The sequence below is a fragment of the Strigops habroptila genome, chromosome 3 (assembly GCF_004027225.2).
Source record: "Strigops habroptila isolate Jane chromosome 3, bStrHab1.2.pri, whole genome shotgun sequence".
Classification (NCBI taxonomy): Eukaryota; Metazoa; Chordata; class Aves; order Psittaciformes; family Psittacidae; genus Strigops; species Strigops habroptila.
Window position 1 is genome coordinate 931,616 of NC_044279.2, and position 27,158 is coordinate 958,773.

Consider the following 27,158-nt stretch of genomic DNA (forward strand, 5'->3'; position numbering starts at 1 on the left):
GGGGACACCGCTCAGGCATGGCCATGGCACCGGGGCCACCCGGTCACGCCATGGCCATGTCATCGTGAGGACATGGACCCAGAGCCACACGGTCATGCCATGGCCATGTCATCGTGAGGACATGGACCCAGAGCCACCCAGTCACGCCATGGCCATGGTACCATGAGGACATGGACCCAGAGCCACACGGTCATGCCATGGCCATGGCACCATGAGGACATGGCACCAGGGCCACCCGGTCACGCCATGGCCATGGTACCATGAGGACACGGACCCAGAGCCACCCGGTCATGCCATGGCCATGGCACCATGAGGACATGGACCCAGAGCCACCCGGTCATGCCATGGCCCTGGCACCATGAGAACATGCCCTCAATGCCACCAGGCCGCACCACCATGAGGACATGGTCTCGGTGCCACCTGGCCATGCCATGGCCATGCCACTATGAGGATGTGACCCAGTGCCACAAGGCCATGCCATGGCCATGTCGTCATGAGGATGTGTCCCCAGAGCCACCAGCACCGCCATGGCCATGCCACCATGAGGACACATCCCTCCAGCCACCGGCTCATGCCATGACCATGGCACCATGTGGACATGTCCCCAGAGCCTTTAAACCATGCCAAGGCCACAACACCATGAGGACATGGCTTCGGTGCCACCCAGCACCACCATGGCCATGGCACCATGAGGACACATCCCACCAGCCACCAGCTCATGCCATGGCCATGGCATCATGAGCACACGTCCCCAAGCCACACCATGGCCATGGCACCATGAGGACGTGTCCCCAGAGCCACCAGCCTCCCCCATGGCCATGCCACCGTAGGGACGTGTCCCCACCAGCACCACCATGGTCATGGCACCATCGGGATGTGTCTCCAGAGCCACCAGCACCACCATGGTCATGGCACCATGAGGACATGTCCCCAAAGCCACCAGCACCACCATGGTCATGGCACCATGAGGACATGTCCCCAGAGCCACCAGCACCACCATGGCCATGGCACCATGAGGACATGTCCCCAGAGCCACCAGGCCACCCCATGGCCATGGTACCAGAGCCACCAGCTCATGCCATGGCCATGGCACCATAAGAAGACATCCCCAAGCCACACCATGGCCATGGCATCATGAGGACATGGCACCAGGGCCACCAGGCCAACCCATGACCATGGTCTCAGAGCCAGCAGACCAGGCCATGGCCATGGCATCACAAGCACACATCCCCAAGCCACACCATGGCCATGGCACCATGGAGACACATCCCTCTGGCCACCAGGTCATGCCATGGCCATAGCACCATGAGGAAGTGGTCCCCAGAGCCACCAGCACCACCATGGCCATGGCACCACGAGGACATGTCCCCAGAGCCACCAGCCCACCCCATGGCCATGCCACCATAGGGATGTGTCCCCAGAGCCACCAGCACCACCATGGTCATGGTCCCAGAGCCAGCAGACCATGCCATGGCCGTGGCACCACGAGGCCAGGGGCTCGGCGCCGCCGGCACCCACCTGCGGTGTAGATGTCGAAGTATGTCGGCTTGTTGGCCACGTTGCCGGTGGGCTCCAGGCCGGGCCCGCGCGCCGTCACCTTGCCCGCGTCGCCCAGCGCCATGGCCACCCCCACCCCGAAGGGGCTCCTGTCGATGTTCTGCCCCGCGAACAGCACCGTCACCTGCGACGGGGGGGACACGGGGCTCAGGGGGGGCCTCGCTGCCCCCATCGGCCACCGGCACCGCGGGGGGACGCAATGGGGGGCACCCAGTGCTGTGTGCTGGGGGGGGGGTCCCCAGCGCTGACCCACCAGGGACACCCAAAGGCACCTTCATAGACCGTAATGGGACCCCCAAGAGTCCCCCCCTGTTGCAATGGTCCTTTATGGACCCCCAGCATGGCCCTCAGGGACCCCAAAGGGCCCGTCATGGGCACCAATGGGACCTCCAAGGGACCCCCTGTTGCAATGTGCCCCCACGGGCACCCAAGAAACCACCCAGGGACCACCAAGAGTCCCCTCAGGGTCCCCCTATCGCAATGTCCCACCAGAGACCCCCAAGGAACCCCGCAATGGACCCTAATGGGACCCCCAAGGTGCCCCCTATTGCAATGTCCCCTCATGGAACCCCAAGAAACCCCACAGGAAGCCCCATCATGGCCCTCAGGGACCCCCAAAAGTCCCCTCATGGTCCCCCTATTGCAGTGTCTGCTCCCTCAGGAGCCCCCAGAGGCTCCCCAATGGACCCTAATGGGACCCCCAAACCCCCTCCTATTGCACTGTCCCCCTCAGAGACCAGCAAGAGCTCCCACATCCACCTTAATGGGACACCCCAAGAGATTCCCTGTTGCAGTGTCCTCCCCAGGAACCCCCAAGGGACCCCCAAGGGACTAATGGGATGCCCAAGGGCCCCCCTAATTACAATATTCTACCAGGGACCCCAAGAAACCCCTCAAGAACCCCCAGAATGGCCCTCAGGGACCCCCAGTGTCTTCCATAGGGACCCTAATGGGACCTCAATGGGAGCCCAATGGGACCCCAGTGGGACCCCCAAGGGTCTCCCTAAGGTTCCCCTAATTGCAACATCCCAAAGACACCCAAAGGCCCCCCAATGGACTCTAATGGGACCCCCAAAGGGCCCCCCTATTGCAATGTCCTACCAGAGACCCCCAAGAAACCCCGCCAGGGACACTAATGGGACCCTCAAAGCCCCCCTGTTCCATTGTCCCTCCAGGAACCCTCATGGGACCACCCACGAAACACCAGTGGACCCTAATGGGACCCCCAAGGGTCTCCCCAAGGTTTTCCCTATTGCAATGTCCCCCCTAGGGACCCCCCAAAGGTCCCCCAATAGACCCTAATGGGACCCCAAAGGGACCCCCAATGCAATACCCAAGGGGGATCCTAACTGGGTCCTTATGCCCCCCCCCCCATAGACCCCCAAAGACCCCCCAATAGAACCTAGTGGGACCCCCAAGGGTCTCCCCAAGGTTTTCCCTATTGCAATGTCCCCCCAGGGACCCCCCAAAGGTCCCCCAATAGACCCTAATGGGACCCCAAAGGGACCCCCAATGCAATACCCAAGGGGGACCCTAACTGGATCCTTATCCCCCGCTCCCAGAGACCCCCCCCCCAGCACCCATGGGTGCCCCCTCACCTTGTGCAGCCCGGCCACCTTGGGCACGTAGGTGACGCTGTACGTCCTCTTCTTGTCATTGTTGGGCACCACCTTAGCCTGGGGGGGGGGGGGGGAGACCCCCAAAACGGGGGGTGATGAGACCGGGGGACACCCATAGCGGGGGAGGGGGGTGTCAGGGCACCCCAAGGGGGGTCAGGGCACCCCCTCACCTCCTCGGTGTGGCCTTCGGGGTCCTCCACATAGACCAGGACCTCTCCCACGCCGGCGTCCAGGGTCTCCACCGTGAACCGCGCCGGCTGCAGCACCACGTTCCCCTGCGGCTCGATGCCTGGGGGGGCCGGGGGGGGTCAATGGGGGGGCCCCAGCGCCCCAGGGGGGGCCCCAGCACCGGGGGCACCCGCGGGCGTCACTAACTTGGGGTGCCCGGGGGGAGCTGGGCAGCCTGGGCAAGGGGGAGCTTGGGGGCCAAAGGGGGTCCCTGGGCATGGGGGGGACCCTGGGAGGGTCTAAGGGTGTCCCAGGGTGTGGGTGGCGCTTTGGGGTGTTCCTGGGTATGGGGGGGACCCCAAAGGACTGAGGGAGTTCCCAGTTATGGGGGGGAACATGGGGAGGGGTCTAAGGGTGTCCCTGGGTTTGGGGGGGACCTTGAGGGACCCTGAGCATGGGGCTACGCTGGGGGTCAGAAGTGGGGTCCCTGGGTGTGGGTGGCACCGTGGGGGACCCTGGGGTGTCCCCAGATGTGGGAAGCACCTTAAGGGGTCCAAGAGTGTCATTGGGGGACCCTGGAGTGTCCCTTGGGTGTCCCTGGGTATTGGTGGCACTTTGGGGTGTCCTGGTTATGGGGGGGACCTTGGGGGTCCGAGGGTGTCCCTGGGTATAGGTGGTGCTTTGGGGTGTCCCTGGGTTCGGGTGGTGTTGTGGGGGACGCTGGGGTGTCCCCAGATATGGGTGGCACCGTAGGGGGTCCAAGAGTGTTACTGGGGGATTCTGGGGTGCCCCTTAGGTGTCCCTGCATATAGGTGGCACTTTGGGGTGTCCCTGGGTATGGGTGGCACTTTGGGGTGTCCCTGGGTATAGGTGGCACTTTGGGGTGTCCCTGGGTATGGGTGGCACTTTGGGGTGTCCCTGGGTATAGGTGGCACTTTGGGGTATCCCTGGCTATGGATGGCACCTTGGGGTGTCCCTGGATATGGGTGGCACATTGGGGTGTCCCTGGGTATGGGCGGCACTTTGGGGTGTCCCTGGGTACGGGCAGCACTTTGGGGTGTCCCTGCATATAGGTGGCACCTTGGGGTGTCCCTGGGTATAGGTGGCACATTGGGGTGTCCCTGGGTATGGGCGGCACTTTGGGGTGTCCCTGGTTACAGCTGACACTTTGGGGTGTCCCTTGGTACGGGCAGCACTTTGGGATGTCCCTGGGTATAGGTGGCACCTTGGGGTATCCCTGGCTATGGATGGCACCTTGGGGTGTCCCTGGGTATAGCTGACACTTTGGGGTGTCCCTGGGTATGGGCGGCACTTTGGGGTGTCCCTGGTTACAGCTGACACTTTGGGGTGTCCCTGGGTATGGATGGCACCTTGAGGTGTCCCTGGCTATGGGTAACACTTTGGGGTGTCCCTGGGTATAGGCGGCACCTTGGGGTGTCCCTGCCTATGGATGACACCTTGGTGCACCCCAAGCTTGGAAAGGGGTCCCTGTTCTCGGAGCAGAGCCCTGGGTCCCCATTCCACACCCCCTCCCCACATCACCCCACACCCCCTCTTCATGTCCCCCCTGTGTCCCCCCACAGTGCCCCCCCCATGTGTTCCCCCCTGTGTCCCCTGTGTGTGTCCCTGTGTGTGTCCCCCCCATGTGCCCCCGTGTCCCCCCCATGACCCCCCCCGTGCCCCCCCGTGCCCCCCCCCGTGCCGCTGCCGTACCGGGCCCGTAGGCGCGGGCGCGCGCGGGCTGGGGCTGCCGCGGCCTCAGGGGCGCCCCCGGCTTGAGCTTGGCCTTGGGGAACTGGGACAGGTAGGTCATGACCGAGTGCTCGTCCACGTTGGGGTCCACGATCTCCTCGGGGGCGATCACCTGGGGGGGGCGCCCAGCGGCACCCGTCAGAGCGCCCGGCACACACGGGGACCCCCGTGGGGACCCCCAGCATCACCCGCCCCAATAGCACCCATTAGAGCGCCCGGCAGACACGGGGACCCCCGTGGGGGCCCCCAGCATCACCCGCCCCAATAGCACCCGTCAGAGCACCCGGCAGACACGGGGACCCCCGTGGGGACCCCCAGCATCACCCGCCCCAATAGCACCCATCAGAGTGCCCGGCACACACGGGGACCCCCATGGGGGCCCCCAGCATCGCCCACCCCAATAGCACCCATTAGAGTGCCCGGCACACACAGGGACCCCAATGGGGACCCCAACACCCCAATGGGGGCCCTCAACACCATCCACTCCAATAGCACCCGAGTACCTCAGACCCACAGGGACCCCAATGGGGACCCCCAACACCACCCACCCCAATAGCACCCATCAAAGCACCCAGGACCCACAGGGACGCCAATGGGGACCCCCCAAACACCCATCCCAATAGCACCCATCAGAGCACCTCGGACCCACAGGGACCCCAATGGGGACCCCCAATACCCCAATGGGGACCCCCAAAACACCCCCCCCCAACAGCACCCAACAGCACCCACTCGGGGGTGGTTTGTGCTATGGGGCATCCCAAGGACCACTCGGCACCCCCAGGGGACCCCCCGATGCTCAGGGACACCCCAATACCCCCAGGGACACCCCATACCCAGGGACCCTCCTACACTCACAGGCACCCCACAGGGATCCCCCCATACTCAGGGACACCCTGGGGACACCCCTGTACCCACAGGGACCATCTGTGCTGAGAGATCCCCCCTTATGGAACCCCAATGATAGGGGACCCCAACATCTACAGGGACCCCCCAACACCCAGAGACACCCCTGAGGACCCCCCAATACCCCATCATGGGACTCCCCAGCACCCCACATCCCCGTCTGCCCCATGCCATGGGGACAGTGCCCCCCTGTGCCCTCCCTTCCTGGGGCACCCCCATTCCTGGGGCACCCCCATACCTGGGGCACCCCCAGCCAGTCGTCCGCCTGCTGCATGGCCTCGCGCGCGTTCTGCACCGGCTGGTTCGGGTCCCAGCTCTCCCAGTCCGGGCACAGGCCTGGCAACGGGGGGGCCGGGGGGGTCAGCACCACAGAGACCCCCCCAGAGCCCCCCAATGCCCCCTTCTCCCCCAAGATCCCCCCCAAGACTCCTCTACCCATCTAAGAGCCCTCTAAGAGGCCTCTACCTGCCCCAAGACCCCCCCAAGACTCCCCCCAAGACTTCACTAATGCCCCCAGACCCATCGAAGACCCCCCCCAAGACCCATCTGCCCCCAATAAGCTCCCCCTAAGACCCCCCAATACCCTCCTGAGACCCATCTAAGACCCATCTGCCCCCAATAAGACCCCTCTAAGACCCCCCAAGACCCCTCTAAGCCCCCCAGGACCACCCAAGACTGCTCTAAGACCCATCTGAGACCCTTCTATTCACCCCAAGACCCCTCTAAGACCTCCCCAGGAACTCTCTAAGCCCCCCCCAGGACCCTTCTACCCACCCCAGACCCATCTGCCCCCAATAAGCCCCCCTAAGACCCTCCAAAACCCTTCTAAGACCCAACTGCCCCCAATAAGACGCCCCTAAGACCCCCAAACACCTCCCTAAGACCTCTCTAAGACCCCCTAAGACCCCCCAAGACCCCCCAAGACACCCCAAGACCCCACCGAGACCCTTCTAAGCCCCCTCTAAGACCCCCCAGAACCCTCTAAGACACCCCAAGACCCCCTTAAGACCCCCCTCAGGACTCCTCTATGCACCCCAGACCCATCTGCCCCCAATAAGACCCCCCTAAGATCCCCAAACACTCCCCTAAGACCTCTCTAAGACCCCGTAAGACTCCCCAAGACCCCCCAATACCCCCCTAAGACCTCTCTAAGCCCCCTCTAAGACCCCCCAAGACCCCCCTAAGACCCCCCTCAGGACTCCTCTACCCACCCCAGACCCATCTGCCCCCAATAAGCCCCCCCTTAGAGCCCCCAATACCCTTCTAAGACCCATCTGCCCCCAATAAGCCCCCCCTAAGACCCCCCAATACCCCCCGGAGACCCTTCTAAGACCCATCTGCCCCCAATAAGACCCCCCTAAGACCCCCCAATACCCCCCGGAGACCCTTCTAAGACCCATCTGCCCCCAATAAGACCCCCCTAAGACCCCCCTAAGACCCCCAAACACCCCCCAAACCCCCCCCACACCCCCCCCAGCCCCCCGCTGACCGGGCGCGCAGTTGTCCACCAGCGCCCCCAGCGCCTTCCCGTCCTGCCAGTCGCGGTGGAAGTTGGTGATGGGCAACTGCGGGACCTTGTGCTGGATCCAGCCCAGCAGCCGCTGCTTCGGCGTCTGCCGCCGCGCCTCCTCCTCCTCCTCGTCCTCCCACATGGGCATGGAGATGGAGTAGTGCAGGATCAGCGTCCAGATCAGCCCCAGGATCAGCTTCAGGTTCCCGTCCACGATCGCTTTGCTGTCTGCGGGGGGGGAAGGGGGGGAGAGTCACCCCAGAGCCAGCACCCGGGGGGGCACCCCCAAACCATGGGGCAAGGGGCTGGCACCTCATTGGCAGCATCGAGGCACCCCCAAATAATGGGGCAAGGGGCTGGCACCCCATTGACAGCATCGGGGTGCCCCCGGACCATGGGGCAAGGGGCTGGCACCCCATCACCAGCATTGGGGCACCCCCAAACCATGGCGAAGGGACCTGCACCCCATCACCAGCATCGGGGTACCCCTAAAGCATGGGGCAAGGGGCTGACACCCCATTGACAGCATCGGGGTGCCCCCAAACCATGGGGCAAGGGGCTGGCACCTCATCACCAGCATTGAGGCACCCCCAAACCATGGGGAAGGGACCTGCACCCCATCACCAGCATCGGGGTACCCCCAAACCATGGGGCAAGGGGCTGACACCCCATTGCAGGCGGGGGGGCCACCCGTGACCATGGGGAGACCCCAAGACCATGGGGAAGGGACCTGACACCCCATTGCCAGCATCGGCGTACCCCAAACCATGGGGTGAAGGGCTGACACCCCACCGCCAGCAGCGGGGCACCCCGAGACCATGGAGAAGGGTTCCTGAACCCCAAGGACACCCCACAGCACCCTGAGCCCCCCCATCACATCGGGGTCTCCATCAGAGCACCCTGGGGGTCCCAGGATGCCCTGATAGCACCCTGCGGTGCCTGCCCCAGCCCCTTGGGGGTCCCCTGACCCCACACAGCACCTTAGGGTCGTCCCCCCCAGCACCATGGGGGTCCCATGACCCCCCAAAACACCCTGGGGTCCCCCCACGAGGCGCTTTGGGGGTCCCCATCACAGCACCCTGGGGGTCCCCCGGCCCCCCCATAGCACCCTGCGGTGCTCCCCCCCCCCAGCATTTTGGGGGTCCCCTGACCCTTGGGGGGGGGTGGGTTAAACCGAGGGTGGGGGAGGGGAGCCCCAGGCATTCCGCCCCTCCCCCCCCCGCCCTGCGCGCGGACCCTCGAGCCGGCCCCTCCCCCTCCCCCACCGCCCCTCCCCCACCGCCCCCCCCCATTAGCGATCGTGTTTCGGGCACGAACCCGCTGCAGATGCGGCCCCCCCCCCCCCAAAACATCTGGGCACGGGGGGGGGGGGGCTGGGTGAGTGTGCGAAGGGGGGGCACGAGTGAGTGTGCAAAGGGGGAAGGGGCAACATCACCCCCCCCCCATGTGCAGCGTGGGGGGGGTGAGTGTGCAAACGGGCGTGCAAGGGGCTTGCACACGCGAGTGCGCGGAGGGTGAACGCACGGGCACAGGCCCCGAGCCAAGGGTGAGCTCAGCGCGGCCGCCCCTCGTGCAGCCCCTTTGCACGGCCCCTTGCACGGGCCCGGCCCTTGCACGCTCATCCCCGGCTCCGGTCGCGCTCACCCGCTGCTCTTGCACGCTCAGCATCACCCCCCGCTCGCACACTCCTCCACTGCCCCCGCCCTTGCACACTCACCCACGGCCCCATCCTCGCTTGGCCCTTTCTCTTGCACACTTGTCCCATTCCTGTTCACCATTACCCGTGCACACTCACCCCCCGACCCCTCCATCACCCCAACCCTTGCACACCCTCACACACTCACTCCCCATTCCCACCCCTGCCCTTGCACACTCACCCTTGGCCATCACTCACGTCCTTGCACACTCACTCCAGCCCCTCACCTTTGCACGCTCCCCTCTCCTAACCCCTCCATCACTTCTACTCGCGCACACTCACCCCTCATCCACCCCATCGCTCACACTCACCCTTCCATCACCCCAGCCCTCGCACACTCACCCCTCACTCCCACATCACCTTTCCCTTGCACACTCATCCCTTTCCACCCCATCACCCTCACACACTCACGTCCCATTCTCTCTTGTCCATCACCCCGACCTTGCACACTCGCCCTCACACTCACCCCTTAGTCCCACTCACCGTCACCCTCCCCTTGCACACTCGCCCTTGTCCATCACCCCAACCCTTTGCTCTCACCCTTACCCTTGCACACCCACCCTTCACTCACACTTATGCATCACCCTTCCCTTGCACGCTTATCCCTCATTCCACCCCATCACCCTCACACACTCACCCCTCACTCTCTCTTGTCCATCACCCCGACCCTTGCACACTCACCCTTCTATCACCCCCCTTCACACTGACCCTCACTCCACCTAAACCCCCATTCCATCCCCATTGCACACCCCTTACACACCCCATTGCACCCCATCACACACCTCATTGCACACCCCATTGCACCCCCATCGCACACCCCATCGCACACCCGTTGCACACCCTTCACACACCCCATTGCACCCCATTGCACACCCATTGCACACCCTTCACACATCCCATCGCACCCCCATCGCACTCCCATCACACACCGCATTGCACACCCCATTGCACACCCATCGCACACCCATTGCACACCCTTCACACACCCCATTGCACCCCATCGCACCCCATTGCACACCCCATTGCACTCCCATCACACACCCCATTGCACACCCCATCACACCCCCATCACACACACACCCCATCGCACCCCCATCGCACATCCCATTGCACCCCCCTCGCACCCCCCTCGCACACTCACCGATGGACACCAGCTTGATGTGCTCCCGCTCCAGGAACTCGAGGGCCACCGAGACGTTCTCCAGCTTCATCTGTCGGAAGTTGGGGCGCGGGTGGTACTTGCGGCCCATCTTCTTCTGGCTGAGCACCTCGAGCAGCGCGATGAGCCGCAGCCCGTCGCTCAGGTCCCGCTGCAGGTCCCCGATGCGCTTGTGCACGCACTTGAGGTGCTCGTTGCACCAGCGCGTGAACGTGTTCTGCTGGATCTTCTTCCACGGCGCGTCCTCCGCCAGGTCCTTCTCGGTGGCCGGCAGCTCCTCGGGCTCCTCGCCCGGCTGCGCCTCCAGCGTCGAGTTCATGCTGCTGGCGATGGGGGGCCTGGAGGGTGACGGGGTGCTGCTGAGGCCCAAATAGGGGTGCTGGGGGGGGTATCGGGGTCCTTACGGGGGTCCTGGGTGGGTATTGGGGTCCTGATGGGAGTCTTGGATATGTATAGGGGTCCTGATGGGGGTCCTGGATTGATATCAGGGTCCTGGGTGGTGGTTCTGAGGTGTTACTGGGGTCTTTATGGGGGTTCTGGGTGGGTATCGGGGCCCTTATGGGGGTCCTGGATATGTATAGGGATCCTTACGGGGGTCCTGAGTGAGGGTCAGTGTCCCAGGAGGGGGTCCTGGGTGGGTATCAGGGCCCTTATGAGGGGTCCTGGGTGGGTATCAGGATCCTTATGGGGGTCCCGGGTGGGTATTGGGGTCCTTATGGGGGTCCTGGATTGGTATCGAGGTCCTGGGTGGTGGTTCTGGGTTGATATTGGGGTCCTTATGGGGGTCCTGGGTGGGTATCAGGGCCCTTATGGGGGGGGTCCTGGGTGGGTATCAGGGCCCTTATGGGGGGGGTCCCGGGTGGGTATCAGGATCCTTATGGGGGTCCCGGGTGGGTATTGGGGTTCCTATGGGGGTCCTGGGTGAGGGAGGGTGTCCGGGGGGGGGTGTCCTGGTAGGAGGCCCAAGTGGGGGCCCTGGATCAGTACCTGGGTCCTGGGTGAGGGTCCTGGGTTGGTGTCGGTGTCCTGGGTGGGAGGCCCAAATAGGGGTCCCGGATCAGTGTCGGGGTCCGGGGTTGGGGGTCGGTGTCCTGGGTGGGGGTCCCAAGTCAGTCGCCCAAATGGGGGTCCTGGGTGAGAGGCCCAAGGGGGGGTCCCAGATCAGTATCAGGGTCCTGGGTCGGTATCGGTGCCCTTGGGGGGGTCCCAAGTCAGTGCCGGTCGCTCAAGTGGGGGTCCTGGGGGGGGGTCCCGAATCGGTGCTGGTATTCCGGATCAGTGCCTTGGGTGGGGGCCCTGGATCTGTATCGGTGCCCTGGGGGGGGGTCCCAAGCCAATCCCGGCGCCGGGGAGGGGGGTCCTGGATCAGTCCCGGTGTCCTGAAGGAGTCCTGGGGGGTGCTGGGGTCCCGGTTCGGGGGGTCCCGGTGTCCTGGATCAGCCCCGATGTCCCGGGTGAAGGTCCCGGCTCAATCCCGATATCCCGGGTGGGGGGTCCCGGCTCGATCCCGGTGTCCCGGCTGGGGGGGTCCCGGGCGGGTCCCGGTTCCCGGTGCCGGGGGCTGTTGTCCTGGGGCAATCCCGGTGCGAGTTCCCGGTGGCGGAGCTGGTTCCCGGTCGGAGCAGGGTCCGGTCTGTTCCCGGTCGGTTCCCGGCGCTGGATCCGGTCGGTTCGCGGTCGGAGCGGGGTCCGGTGTGTTCCCGGTCTGATCCCGGTCTGTTCCCGGCCGGAGCAGGGTCCGTGTGTCCGGTGTGTCCCGGGGGGCGGCGGCTTTAAGCGCTGCCCCGGCCCGGCCCGTCCCGCCCCGCATGGGCCGGCCGGGGGGGGGGGGGTGACCGCACCCGCTATTTATAGCCCCGCCGCACCCCCCCGGGCCCGCACCCCCAAACACGGCACCGCCGGGCACCGGGAACCCCAAACCCCGGCACCCCCCGGCTCCGGCACCCCCAAACCCCAGAGACCGGCACCCCCCAAACCCGGCACCTCATGGCACCGGCACCCCCAAACACCGCTACCCCCAGGCACCGGTACCCCCGAAACAACAGAGACCGGCACCCCCAAACCCCGATACCCCCAAACACCAACACCCCAAACCCGCAGAAACCAGCACCCCCGAAATCTTTCAAGCCGAAACACCGGCACCCCCAAACCTTGGCACCCCCGCACCCTGAAACAGCGGCACCCCAAACGCTCAACACCCCAATAGCCCAGACACCCCAACACCCCATTATCCTGAGCCAGCTGTACCCCGACACCCCAAATCCCCAGCACCCCAAAACCCAGCACCCTGACACCCGGTACCACTCCGGGCACCCCAATACCCCAACACCCGGAGCACCCCAATATCGAGCACCCCATCACCTCAGGCACCAGAACAACCCAATACTTGGCACCCCAATGTCCTGGGCACCCCAGCACCCCAATACCCCATTACCTCAACACCAGGTACCAGGGCACCCCAATACCTGGCACCCTGCGTACCCCAACACCCCAATACCTGACACCCAGCACCCCAATACTTCAGCAACCCAATACCCAGGCACCCCAACGCCTCAGGCACCAGAGCACCCCAATACGTGGCACCCCAATACCCCGGGCCCTCTGAGCACCCCATTACCTGGCACCCAGCACCCCAATACCATGAGCACCCCAATACCAGCACCCCAATACATCTCAGCACCATTCGCACCCCAAATCCCGCCCAGCGCCCCCAGGAAACTCACTCACTCGCGACCCCCTCTCAGGACCCCCTAAAACCCTCTGGCCCCCCCCCAGGGCCCCCCAACATCTTGGTGCCCCCCCTTTGGTGCTGGTTGAGGGGGGACACACTTGGGTGGGTGCCGAGTGCTCCACATCCGGGTCCTTCATGGGGGGGGGGTGATTTTTGGGGGGGGGGTATCAGGTTCCCCCCAGTTCCGGTGTGTCACCGGCCCTGGAAGCTTCCAGTGGGTGCGGGGGGGGCACCCATGGGTGGGGATGGGGGGGGGGGGCAGGATTCGGGGTCCTCTCCCATCGCACCCCCCCCTTTGTGACTCAGTTTCCCTGGGGGGGCACCGCTCGGTGATGGGGGGTGACAAAGAGGGTGACAAAGGGGGTGACAAAGCGGGGGGTGACGGGGGGGGCACGGTCCCAGGCGCCTGCGCCAGCACCTATAAATAACCCATCGAGTCACAGCCACGCACCCGGCACCCAAAATACCCCGGGGGGGGGCAGGGGAGGGGGGGGGGGGGCACGTCCTGGGGTGGGGGGGTCGCACATGCACACAGAGACATACATTGGGGTGCACCCATGGGTGGCCCCCCCACCCCAAGGACCCTTGTCCTTGGTGGGGGGGGAATGGTGTATTGGTTTGGGGGGGGTCAGGGTGTTCCAAAGGGGGGGTCAGGGTGATGGGGGGGGGTCCAAGTGCTTTGGGGGGGTTTAGGGTGCTTGGGGGGGGTCAGGGTGCTGTAGGGTGATTGGGGGGGGTCAAGGTGTTTTAGGGGGGGTCAGGGTGATGGGGGGGTGTCCGGATGCTTCAGGGGGGGTCAGGATGCTTTGAGGGGGTTCAGGGCGCTTGGGAGGGGGTCAGGGTGTCACAGGGGGTCAGAGTGCTCCATTGGGGGGGTCAGTGCGATGGGGGGTGCCCAGTTGTTCCAAGGGGTGTCCGGATGCTCCAAGAGGTGCCAGGGTGCAAGAGGGGGGTTCGGGGAGCTCTGGGGGTGTCCGGATGCTCCGGGGGGGGTCAGATGCTCCGGGGGGGGGGTCAGGGTGCTCTGGGGGTATCCGGATGCTCCGGGGGGGGGGGTCAGGGTGCTTGTGGGGTGCTCAGGTTCTCCCAGGTCTGCTTCAGGAAGGGGAAGAGGAAGATGATGGTGGAGGCCACGACGAAGAGGATGAAGGGCTTGAGGCTGTTGGTGCTGTCCTGGGGAGGGGACAGGGACAGGGTCGGTGACACCCCCCTCGGTGGCACCCCCAAACCCGTGTGTGCCCCCCCCGTACCTGGCCGAGGGTCCCCTCGTGGTTGGGGTCAGCGAAGTCGATGAAGTCGTCGAAGGGGGGGGAGGCGCTGAAGGGGCTCTGGCCCTCGGGGCACCTGCGGGGGGCAGGAGGTGGGGGGCAGATGGGGACATGGGGGACACGGCCATGGGGACAGGGACATGGACACGGGGGACATGGCCATGGGGACAGGGGGCTGTGACAGAGGGGACATGGCCATGGGGACACGGAGGCAGGGGGGACGCTGCCAGGGGGCACAGAGGATATGGCCAAGGGGACAAGGGGGACATGGCCATGGGGACAGGGGTCCTATGGGTCACCGGATAGGAGGGACACAGGTCAGGGGACAGGAGGGACATGGCCATGGGGACAGGAGCCACTGGGGCACAGTCATGGGGACACTGGGGACATGGGCTGGTGGGACACGGCCAGGGGGCACTGGGGACGTGGATGGGGCCATGGCCAGGAGGGCACAAGGACGGGGCCCATGGGCTCTGTGGGCTGTGTGGGGTCCCATGGGTGCTGTGGGTGCTGTGGGTGGTACCGGCGGCAGCAGAGGTGGTGGCAGCGCTGGGGCTGGCAGAGCTGCAGCCCCCAGGGCTCCTTCTCCAGCGGTTCCTGCTGCACCGGCGGCAGCACCAGCTCCTCTGCACGGCCCATGGGACACACCTCAGCCCCACGGCACCCACAGCAGCCCCATGGAACACACCCCATGGCATCAGCCCCACAGCACCCACATCAGCCCCATGGAACCCAGCCCATGGCACCAGCCCCTCCATGGCCAACACCCCCATACCACAATGTCCACCATCCCACCATGGCCACCACCCCACCACTCCATGACCACATTCTTACCATGCCCCCCACCACACCTTGACCACCACCCATCCCACCATGTCCACCACCCCTCCATGGCCACCATCCCACCACTCAATGACCACATTCTCACCATGCCCACCATCCCACTGCTCCATGCCCACCACCCCACTATGGCAACCATCAGCCATCACTCCGTGGCCACCATCCCACCACGGTCACCACCCACCACCCCATGGCCACCACCCCACAACCACCACCCCACAACCACCACCTCACCATGCCATGGCCACCATCCATCCCACGATAGCAACCTTCATACCACCCCATAACCACCATGGCACCAAGGCCACCACCAACCATGCCATGCCCACCACCACATCCACCATCCCACCACACCATGGCCACCAGCCCACCACTCAGTGACCACCACCGCACTATGCCCATCGCCCACTACACCATGCCCACCACCCCACCATGCCATGGACACCATCCATCCCACTATGGCAACCTTCATACCACCCCAAGGCCACCATCCCACCATGACCACCACATGTCCTCCACCCCATCACTCAATGACCACATTCTTACCACGCCCCCCACCCTACCACACCAGGGCCACCATCCCACCACCCTATGACCATGTTCTTATGGCCACCACCCACCACGGTCACCACCCCAACATGCCATGGCCACCACCCATCCCACTATGGCAACCTTGATGCCACCCCACGGCCACCATCCCATCATGACCACTACCATATCCTCCATCCCACCACTCAATGACCATGTTCTCACTGTGCCCACCATCCCACCATGGCCACCATCCATCCCACTATGACAACCTTCATACCACCCCATAGCCACCATCCCACCATGACCACCACCATATCCTCCATCCCACCACTCAATGACCACATTCTCACCATGGCCACCATCCCACTGTGCCCATCACCCACTACACCGTGCCCACCATCCCACCATGACCATCATCTCACTATGCCATGCCCACCATCCATCCCACTATGGCAACCTTCAGACCACCCCACGGCCACCACCCCACCACGTCCACCACCACATCCTCCATCCCACCTCTCAATGACCATGCTCTCACCATACCCATGGTTCCCACCACTCCATGACCACCATGCCCACCTTGACCACCACCACCACCCCACCATGACCACCATCCCACCATGTCCTCCATCCCTCCACTCAATGATCATGTTCTCACCATGGCCACCACCGCACTATGACCATCACCCACCACCCACCGTCACCACCCGCGGCGCCTCCGTCAGCGGGTACCTGCGGCGCGGGGGCTCCGGGGGGGGGGCTCCGGCTCGCGCCGGTGCCGCAGCTCCTCGCGCAGCGCCGACACCTCGTCCCGCAGCCGCGTGGCCTCGGCCGCCTCCTGCTCGGCCACCGCGGCCACCGCGGCCCCCTCGGCCTGCGCCCGCGCCAGCGCCCGCTGCAGCTGCCCCAGCTCCGCCGCCTGCCCCGCCTGCAGCGCGCCCAGCTCGGCCCGCAGCGCCCGCAGGCCCGCTGCCAACCGCATCAGTCACACCGCACCCCACAGCGGGGCACCCACCCCGGGCACCCACAGCACCCACAGCACCACTGAGCTCAGTGTCCTTGACACAGCATGGCACCCACCCCGGGCACCCACAGCACCACTGAGCTCAGTGCCATTGACACAGCATGGCACCCACCCCGGGCACCCACCCCGGGCACCCACAGCACCCGCAGCACCACTGAGCACAGCATCACTGACACTGGCACAGCATGGCACACACCCACCCTGCAGTGAGCCCACCCCGGGCACCCACAGCACCCACAGCACCACTGAGCTCAGTGTCATTGACACAGCATGGCACCCACCCCGGGCACCCACCCCAGGCACCCACCCCGGGCACCCACAGCACCACTGAGCTCAGTGCCATTGACACAGCATGGCACCCACCCCGGGCACCCACCCCGGGCACCCACAGGACTGCTGAGCATAGCATCATTGGCACAGCACAGCACAGCATGGCACCCACCCACTCTGCAGTGCACCCACCCCAGGCACCCACAGCACCGCTGAGTACAGTGTCACTGGCACAGCACGGCACAGGATGGCACAGCATGGCACAGCATGGCACCCACCCCGGGCACCCACCCTGGGCACCCACAGGACCACTGAGTACAGTGTCAATGGCACAGCATGGCACACACCCTGGGTACCCACAGCACCCACAGGACCACTGAGCACAGCATCACTGACACTGGCACAGCATGGCACCCACCCACCCTGCAGTGCGCCCAGCCTGGGCACCCACAGCACCCACAGCACCACTGAGCTCAGTGCCATTGACACAGCATGGCACAGCATGGCACCCACCCTGGGTACCCACAGCACCCACAGGACCGCTGAGCACAGTGTCATTGGCGCTGGCACCAGCACTGACACCAGCCCAATGGGTGCCTCTCTTTGGGGTGACCAACCGAGGGGTGCCCGCAGCACCCGCACCCACTGCGAACAGCATCACTGACACGGGTATGGACATGGGGACCAGCCCTATGGGGTGTCCCTCCTTGGGGTGCCCATTGTTGAGGTGCCCATCCTTATAGGGTGCCAATGCCTATGGGTGACCCTCACTGGGGTAATCAGCTTTGGGGTGCCTATCATTGAGGTGCCCATCCTTATGGTGTTCCAGTACCTATGGGTGCCTCTCCTTGGGGTGCCCATTGTTGGGGTGTCCATCCCTAGAGGTGCCAATACTTATGGTTGACCCTCTTTGGGGTGTCCCTCCTTGGGGTCCCATCTTTGAGGTGCCCATCCTTATGGGGTGCCAATACCTATGGGTGTCGCTCTTTGGGGTGACCAGCCCTAGGGTGACCAGCCCTATGGGGTGTCCCTCCTTGGAGTGGCCATCGTTGAGGTGCCCATCCTTAAAGGGTGCAAATACCTATGGGTGCCCTTTTTTGGGGTGACCAGCCTTGGGGAGATCAGTCCTGGGGTGACCATCACGCTGGGGTTGCCAATACCTATGGGTGACCCTCTGTGGGGTGTCCCTCCTTGGGGTGACCTTCCTTGTGCGACCAGCCCCAGGGTGACCATTCTTTGGGTGCCCATCCTCGGGGTGCCCATCCTCATGGGATGCCAACACCTATGGGTGCCCCTCTTTCGGGTGACCAGCAATGAGGTGCCCATTGTTGAGGTGCCCATCCTTATGGGACACCAATACCTATGAGTGACCCTCCTTGGGGTGACCAGCAATGGGGTGACCATCGTTGAGGTGCCCATCCTTTTAGGGTGCCAATACCTATGGGTGCCCTGCGTTGGGTTGTCTGTCCTTGGGGTGCCCATTCCTGGAGGAGCCAGTGCTTATCCTTATGGGGTGCCCCTCTTTGGGGTGCCCATCCCTGGGGTGCAGGTGCCAATGGGTGCCCCTCTTTGGGGTCAGTGCTCACCCCTGAGGTGCCCATCACTCTGGGGGTGCCAATACCTATGGGCGCCCTTCTTTGGGGTTCCATTTCTTATGGGGTAGCCTTCCTTATGGGGTGTCCCCGCTTTTGGTGCCCATCTTTGAGGTGTCCATCACCCTGGTGGTGCCAGTACCTGGGGGTGCCTCTCTTTGGGGTGCCCCTCTTTTGGGTGCTCATCCTTATGGGGTGCTCCTGCTTAGGATGCCCATCCTGGAGGGTGCTGGTGTCCGTGGGTGCCCTTCCTTGGGTTGCCCCTCTTCGGGGTGCCCATCCTTGGAGTACCCATCCTTAGGGTGGCAATACCTATGGGTGCCTCTCTTTGGGGTTCCCCTCCTTACGGGTTACCCATCCTTGGGGTACCCATCACCCTGGGGGTGCCAATACTTATGGATGACCCTTTTTGGGGTGTCCTTCCTTTGGGTGCCCATCTTTGGGATGCTCCTGCTTAGGATGCCCATCCTGGGGGTGCCGGTGCCCATAGGGCACCCATTTTGGGGTGCTGGTGCCCCTGGGGTGCCCATTTTGGGGGGTGCTGGTGCCCCTGGGGTGCCCGTTTTGGGGGGAGCCCATCCCCATGGGGTGCCCATTCGGGGGTGCCCATTTGGGGGTGCCCGCCCCGGGGTGGGGGTCCCGCTGCCGCACTCACTGCCCACGGACGGGGACTCGCTGAGCTCCATGGCCGCTGCTGCGGGCACCCTGCGCCCCACACCAGGGTGACGGTCCCCAGGGTCACCGGGCCCGGCGGGTGGCGCCGCTGGTTGCCATGGCAACACCACCACCACGCCCCCCCCCCCCCCGCCCCGACACCCCCCCCCAGTGTCGCTGTCCCCTCCCAGTGTCCCCCCCCCCCCGCTCCGGGCTGCATTGTGATGAGCGTTCACTCTGGAACCTACTGATGGCTCCTGCCTGCGACTGGGGGGTCCCTGAGTCATGGGGGGGGGCCTGGCCCAGCACAGCCCAGTACAGCCCAGTGCGACCCACTCCAGCCCAGTATGACCCAGTACAGCCCCTATGACCCAGTCCAACCCAGTATAGCCCAGTATGACCCAGTCCAGCCCAATCCAGCCCGGTACAATATGGTACAACCTGGTGCAGTTCAGTCCAGTATAACCAAGTACAGCCCAGTACAGTGTGTTTTGGTACAGCACAACCAGACCTGACCCAGTCCAGCCCAGTATGACCCAGTCCAGCCCAGTACAGTATGGTACAGCCCAGTGTGACTCAGTCCAGCCCCATCAGCCCAGTATAGTATAGTACAGCCCAGTACAGCCCAGTATGACCCAATCCAGCCCAGTACAGTATGGTACAGCCCAGTATGACTCAGTCCAGCCCCATCAGCCCAGTATAGTATAGTACAGCCCAGTACAGCCCAGTATGACCCAATCCAGCCCAGTATGACCCAGTCCAGCCCAGCCCAGCACAGTACAGGCCAGTATGACCGGGTCCAGCCTTATCAGCTCAGTACAGCATGGTTTGGTACAGTACAACCAGACCTGACCCAGTCCAGCCCAATATGACCCAGTCCAGCCCAGTCCAGCCTGGTACAGCCCAGTAGGCTCCAGTACAGCCCAGTACAGCGTGGTTTGGTACAGCACAGTGCAACCACCACCCCACTTCTCTCCACCAGCCTTTATATGCACCCCCAAGCCCGCGATGGGGGGGCCCTAACAGCCTTAATCCCCCCCTAAGCCGCTTGTGCTCATCCTTCCTGCCCCACAGAGGCCCCACGGCGCGGGGGGGGGGGGGGCAGGAAATGGGGTGCATGGAGCGAGGTGGGGAAGGAAAAGGTTTGGGCTCGTCCGGGATTTGAACCCGGGACCTCTCGCACCCTAAGCGAGAATCATACCCCTAGACCAACGAGCCGCTGTGCGGGAGTGCAGCGCGGCTGTGTCTGGGGGGGACCTGAAACCACCCCCCCACCGGGGGGGACCCCTGAATGTGAACCCCAAATGAACAGTGAACCCCCAATGAACACACAGCCCCTGCAGGGCACCCCTAAAAGTGCACCCCAAAATGAATAGCCAGCGCCAGCAGTGCAGCCGTAAAGTGACCCCCCCAAAAATGCACCCCAAAGTGACCCCCCCATCAATGTATCCCCCCGTAATGCACCCCCAATCGGGCACTCCGCAGCACTGCACCCCCAAAGTGAAGACACAGCCATGCCCCCTCCGGAACTGCACCCCAAACTGATGCCCCCTGAAATGCACCCCCAATTGTGCACACTCACCAATGCACCCCCAAAATGACCCCCCCCGCAATGCACCCCAGCAGTGCACCCCTAAAGTGACCCCATCAATGTACCCCCCAGCAGTGCACTCCCAAAGTGAACATGTCCCCCTGAGATGCACCCCCAAAGTGACCCCCAACCATGAACCCCTCAGCAGTGCTCCCCCTAGAAGTTCACCCCCAAAGTGAATACCTCTCCTGCAATGCACCTCCAAAGTAACCCCCCAACTGTGCACCCCCAAAGTGCCCTCCATTAATTCCCCCCCAACTCTCCCCTCCAGGTCCCCTCCACCTCTCCCCATCCCCTTGGAGCTTTGGGACCACCTTGAGGGTGCTCATGGTCCCATTGGGACCCCCCATCACCCCCTTGGCCCTCCCAGGCCACCCCTGACCAACATCACCCACCTCGGGGTCGCCGCGGTGTCGCTGGGGGGGGGGTGTGTGTGTCCAAATCCCCCTTTACCCCCTCCCAAACCCCCCTTAACCCACCTCAGCCCCCCTCAAACCCCCTTTTACCCCCTCTAAGCCCCCCCTTTACCCCCCCAAATCCCCCGGCAGCCCCACAATCGCCTCAGCCCGGCTTAAGGAGCAGGATTAGGACCTGAGCCGGGTTTAGCCCCTCCTAATCCCCAAGTTTGCCCATGGCTGAAGCCCTGATCCCACCTCAGCCCATAAGCGGCTTTGGGAGCAGGGTATATGAGAAGGGGAGGGCCGGGACCCCCGAGGCCCCCCCTGAGCCCCCCCCCCAAGGCCAGCACCATGTCGGGTGAGGAGGAGTTCTACCTGTTCAAGAACGGGTCCCTCGGTGGCCCCTGGGACGGTCCCCAGTACCACATCGCCCCACCATGGGCCTTCTACCTGCAGACGGCCTTCATGGGCTTCGCGTTCCTGGTGGGCACCCCCCTGAACGCCATCGTGCTGGTGGTCACCATCAAGTACAAGAAGCTGAGGCAGCCCCTCAACTACATCCTGGTGAACATCTCCTTCTGCGGGTTCCTCGCCTGCATCTTCTGCATCTTCACCGTCTTCGTCTCCAGCTCGCAGGGCTATTTCGTCTTCGGCAAGCATGTGTGTGCCTTTGAGGGCTTCATGGGGGCCACCGCAGGTAGGTTGGAGGGGGGACCGTTGTCGTGTGGTGGGGTTGGAGGAGTTGGAGTGACTCTGATGGACTGGTGGGGCTGGAATACTTGGGTTGGACACCATCGTCTGGTGGGGCCGGAGGAGTTGGGTTTACCACCAGGGTCTGTTGGAGCTGGAAGACAGGTTGACCACCATCATCTGGTAGGGTTGGAGGAGTTGGGGTGACCGCCATGGTCTGATGGGGCTGAAAGACTTGGGTTAGACACCATCATCTTGTAGGGCTATAGGAGTTGGGGTGACCTCCATGGTCTAATGGGGCTCAAGGAAGGGTTGACCACCATGGCCTGCTGGAACTATAGGGGTGGAGGTGACCACTATAATGTGGTGAGGCTGGAGAAGTTGGGGTGACCACCACAGTCTGATGGGTCTCGAGGTAGGGTTGACCACTGGGATCTATTGGGGCTGTAGGTAGCAGCAATCACCATGGTCTGGTGGGGCTGAAAGCCCTGGGGTGACCACAGTCATCTGGTGGGGCTGGGGGTAGGGGTGACCACTATGGACTGGTGGGGCTGTACATAGGGTTGACCACCATAGGGTTATAGGAGCTGGGGTGACCACTGTGCCCTTCCGGACCTGCAGGAGTTACCTGGGGTAACCATCATCAACTGGTGGGGCTGTAGGTAGGGTTGGCCACCATGGTCTCCTGGACCTATAGGAGTTAAGGTGACCACTATAATCCAGTAGGGCTGGAGGAGTTGAGGTGACCACCATGGTCTGATGGGGCTCAAGGTAGGGTTGACCACTGGGGTCTACTGGACCTATAGGAGCCGGGGTGACCATGATCAACTAGTGGGTAGATGAACATGCCTGTAGGTAGGGGTGACCACCATCATCCAGTGGGGCTCAGAGGAGCTGGGTTGGTCTGACTGGGCTCAGAGGTTGTCCACCATCGTCTACTGGACCTATAGGAGCTGAGGTGACCACCATGGTCTGATTGGGCTATAGGTGGGGTTGACAACCATGGTCTGGTGGGATTCAAAGTAGGGTTGACTGCCATGGTCTACTGGACCTATAGGAGTTAAGGTGACCACTGTAATCTGGTGGGGCTGCAGTAGTTGAGGTGACTGCCATGGTCTGATGGGACTCAAGGTAGGGTTGACCACCATGGTCTACTGGACCTATAGGAGCTGAGGTGGCCACCATGGTCTGGTGGGGCTGGAGGAGCCGGCTGGGCTGGTGCTGGTCTGAGCCCCCTCCGTGGTGTCCCCAGGGCTGGTCACGGGCTGGTCTTTGGCCTTCCTGGCCTTTGAGCGCTACATGGTCATCTGCAAGCCCCTGGGCAACTTCCGCTTCACCTCCAAGCACGCGCTGGTGGTCGTGGTGGCCACGTGGGTCATCGGCATCGGCGTCGCCATCCCCCCCTTCTTCGGGTGGAGCAGGTGGGGCACGGGGTGGCAACATGGGGAGACGGGGGGGGCATAGGGGTAAGAGAGGGTGTGGGGTGACACTGGGGTGGCATGGGATGACACGGGAGGGTATGGGGTGACATTAGGGTGCCATAGGATGATGTAGGGGTGACATTAGGGTGCCATAGGATGACGTAGGGGTGCTATGGGGTGCCATAGGATGATGTAGGGGTGCCACTGGGGTGGCATAGGGGTGGCACAGGGTGACATAGGGTGACACAGGGGGGTATGAGATGACATGGGGGTGGCATGGGGTGACGTGGGTGACACTAGGGTGACACTGGGGGAGATGGGGTGGCATGGGGTGACATTAGGGTGCCACAGGTATGCCATGGAGTGCCATAGGGTGACGTGGGGGGAGTATGGAATGACATAGGGGTGACATTGGGGTGCCACAGGGGTTCCATAGGGGTGCCATAGGGTACCATGGGATGCCATAGGGGTACCACAGGGGCCCCATAGGGTGCCATGGGATGCTGTAGGGATGCCATAAGGGTACCATAGGGGCCCCATAGGGGTGCTGTGGGGTGCCAGGTGCGGTGCTGAGCGCGGTGCCCGCAGGTACGTGCCCGAGGGGCTGCAGTGCTCCTGTGGCCCCGACTGGTACACGGTGGGCACCAAGTACCGCAGCGAGTACTACACGTGGTTCCTCTTCATCTTCTGCTTCATCGTGCCCCTGTCCCTCATCATCTTCTCCTACTCGCAGCTGCTGAGCGCCCTGCGCGCCGTGAGTGAGGCTGGGAACGGCACGGGAGGGCGGGACGGATGGAGGGAGACACGGCCAAAGGGAGGGAGCGAGGAAGGGAGGGATGGAGGAATGGAGAGATGGAGGAATGGAGAGATGGAGGGAGGGAGGGGAGATGGCAAGACAGGGAGTGAGTGCTACTGGGTGGGAGGGAGGGAAAGAAGGATGGAGAGATGAAGGGATGGAGGTGGAGGGATGTATGGAAGAGAGAGGGAGGGATGGAGATGGAGGCTGATAGAGGGAGAGGGAGGGATGGAGGTAGGAAGGGCTGTTTGGGCAGAAGGACAGAGCGGGATGGGGGCAGGATGGCTGCAAGTGCCCATGGGTGGCACGGCTGGCACAGGTGGGATGGATGGATCGATGCAGAATGGATGCAGGATGGAGCTGGGATGGATGGATATGGGATGGATATGGGATGGATGGAGGTGCCCATGGGTGGCATGTCTGGGTGCAGGTGGGATGGATGTAGGATGGGGTAGGATGGAGGTGGGATGGATGGAGATGGGATGGGTGCATGGATGGATGCAGAATGGATGCAGGATGGAGGTGGGATGGATGGATATGGGATGGATGCAGGATGAGTGAGGATAGATGAGGATGGATACGGGGTGAATACAGGATGGATGGAGGTGGTTCCCATGGGTATCCATGCCTGGGCGCAGGTGGGATGGATGGTTATGGGATGGAGGAGGGATGGGCAGATGCGGGATGGATGCAGGATGTGGTTCCCATGGGTGTCGGTGCTTGGCGCAGGCGGGATGGATACGGGATGGAGGTGGGATGGATGGATGCAGGATGAATGAAGATAGGTGGGGGTGGATATGGGATGGGTACGGGATGGATGGATGCAGGGTGGATATGGGATGGATATGGGATGAATGCAGGTGTCGGTGCCTGGGTGCAGGTGGGATGGATGGAGGTGGGATGGATGGATGAGGATAGACGAGGATGGATATGGGATGGGTACGGGATGGGTATGGGTTGGATACAGGATGAATACGGGATGGGTACGGGATGGATATGGGTTGGATACGGGATGGATATGCGATGGGTACGGGATGGATATGGGATGGATATGGGAGGGATACAGGATGGATATGGGATGGGTATGGGTTGGATACAGGATGGATACGGGATGGGTATGGGATGGATACAGGATGGGTATGGGATGGGTACAGGATGGGTATGGGTTGGATATGGGATGGATACAGGATGGGTACGGGATGGGTATGGGTTGGATACGGGATGGGTACGGGATGGGTACGGGTTGTTTATGGGATGGATATGGGATGGATATGGGATGGATACAGGATGGGTATGGGTTGTTTATGGGATGGATACGGGATGGGTACGGGATGGGTACGGGTTGGGTACGGGATGGATACGGGATGGGGTTGTCCCCGCGCGCGGCGCAGGTGGCGGCGCAGCAGCAGGAGTCGGCCACGACGCAGAAGGCGGAGCGGGAGGTGTCGCGCATGGTGGTGGTGATGGTGGGGTCCTTCTGCCTCTGCTACGTGCCCTACGCGGCCCTGGCCATGTACATGGTGAACAACCGCGACCACGGCATCGACCTGCGCCTGGTCACCATCCCCGCCTTCTTCTCCAAGAGCTCCTGCATCTACAACCCCATCATCTACTGCTTCATGAACAAACAGGTGCCACCGGCACAGTGGGGACACCAGGGGACACCCGGGGAAAGCTGGGCGATGGGGACACCCCAGGACACAGGGACAGTGGGGACACCATGGGACACGTGGGCAATGGGGACATCCAGGGCTTTGAGAACATCTGGAGACCAGAAACATCGTGGGACACCGGGTGATGGGGACATCCTGGGCTGCTCAAGAACATCTGGGGACTAGGAACATGCCAGGACACCAGGGCAAGGGGGACATTATGGGACATAAGGATGATGGGATCATCCAAGGAAACCTGGGTGATGGGGACACTCAGGGACACATGGACAGTGGGGACATCCAGGGGTTTGGGAACATCTGGGGACCAGGGACACCCCAGGACATCTGGGAGATGGGGGTATCCAGGGACACCCGGGCAATGGGGACACTCAGGGACACCCAGACAATGGGGACACCTCAGGGTGCTCAAAGGTATCAGGAGAGCAGGGACATCCCAGGACACCCGGGCAATGGGGACACATGGGTGATGGGGACACCCCAGGGTGCTCAGGAACCTCTGGGGACCAGGGACATCCTGGGACACCCAGATGATGGGAACACCTAAGGAAACCGGGGTGATGGGGACACCCAGACTGTGGAGCCATCCAGGGACATCAGGGCAATGGGGACATCCTGTGTGCTCAAGGACATCTGGGGACCAAGGAGACCACGGGACATGAGGATGATGGGGATATCCAAGGAAATGGGGGTGACGGGGACACCCCAGGACACATGGATGATGAGGACATCCAGGGGTTCAAGAACATCTGAGGTTCAGGGACACCAGCCAATGGGAACACCACGGGATACGCAGATGACGGGGACACCCTGGGGTACCCAAAGACATCCATGGAGCAGGAATGTTGGGGACACTCGTGGACCAGGAACACCTTGTGCTGAGCGATGGGGCATGCCCAGGGCCATCTCCACGTCCCCAGAGCCAGGAGATGGGACCAAGGTGCCACCAAAGGGATGGGAGATGAGGGGATGGGGACCCGTGGGGCTGATCCTGCCCCATTCCCACCTGCAGTTCCGCGGCTGCATCATGGAGATGGTCTGTGGGAAGCCCATGACGGACGAGTCGGACGTGTCCAGCTCTGCCCAGAGGACCGAGGTCTCCTCCGTGTCCTCCAGCCAGGTCGGCCCCAGCTGAGGAGCCACCAGCCACGGCCCCCCCCTCGCTGTGGGGCTGGGGCCACCCCACGGCCGGCCTAGATGTAGGTGCTGGTGGGACAATAAACCACCACCATGGTCCCAAAGCAACGAGGAGCATCTGTGGCCCCACAATGGGGTGGGGATGGAGGTCTTGGCCCCACAATGGGGTGGGGATGGGGGT

The 27,158-nt window shown here is 63.3% G+C and overlaps 2 protein-coding genes and 1 non-coding gene across 3 annotated transcripts; 1 reads left to right on the plus strand and 2 right to left on the minus strand.

Moving 5' to 3' along the window:
• Positions 1-1,441: 1,441 nt before the first annotated feature.
• FLNC (filamin C) lies at positions 1,442-11,380 on the minus strand. The gene is made up of 8 exons (XM_030480396.2): positions 11,352-11,380; positions 10,347-10,702; positions 7,489-7,737; positions 6,238-6,335; positions 5,058-5,208; positions 3,347-3,465; positions 3,156-3,233; positions 1,442-1,681 (listed from the first exon to the last, which is right to left on the minus strand). Exons 2-8 carry the CDS (start codon positions 10,681-10,683, stop codon positions 1,442-1,444), a joined length of 1,272 nt encoding a protein of 423 aa, XP_030336256.2. The 5' UTR covers positions 10,684-10,702; positions 11,352-11,380.
• A 9,040-nt stretch (positions 11,381-20,420) lies between these two features.
• Positions 20,421-20,492, minus strand: TRNAP-AGG. Its single transcript has one exon. It is a non-coding gene; the product is annotated as a tRNA-Pro (tRNA).
• A 1,083-nt stretch (positions 20,493-21,575) lies between these two features.
• OPN1SW (opsin 1, short wave sensitive) lies at positions 21,576-27,081 on the plus strand. Its single transcript, XM_030480431.1, has 5 exons — positions 21,576-21,960; positions 23,206-23,374; positions 23,963-24,128; positions 25,562-25,801; positions 26,853-27,081. The coding sequence occupies exons 1-5, from the start codon at positions 21,615-21,617 to the stop codon at positions 26,973-26,975; spliced, it is 1,044 nt and encodes a 347-aa protein (XP_030336291.1). The 5' UTR covers positions 21,576-21,614; the 3' UTR covers positions 26,976-27,081.
• Positions 27,082-27,158: the final 77 nt, after the last annotated feature.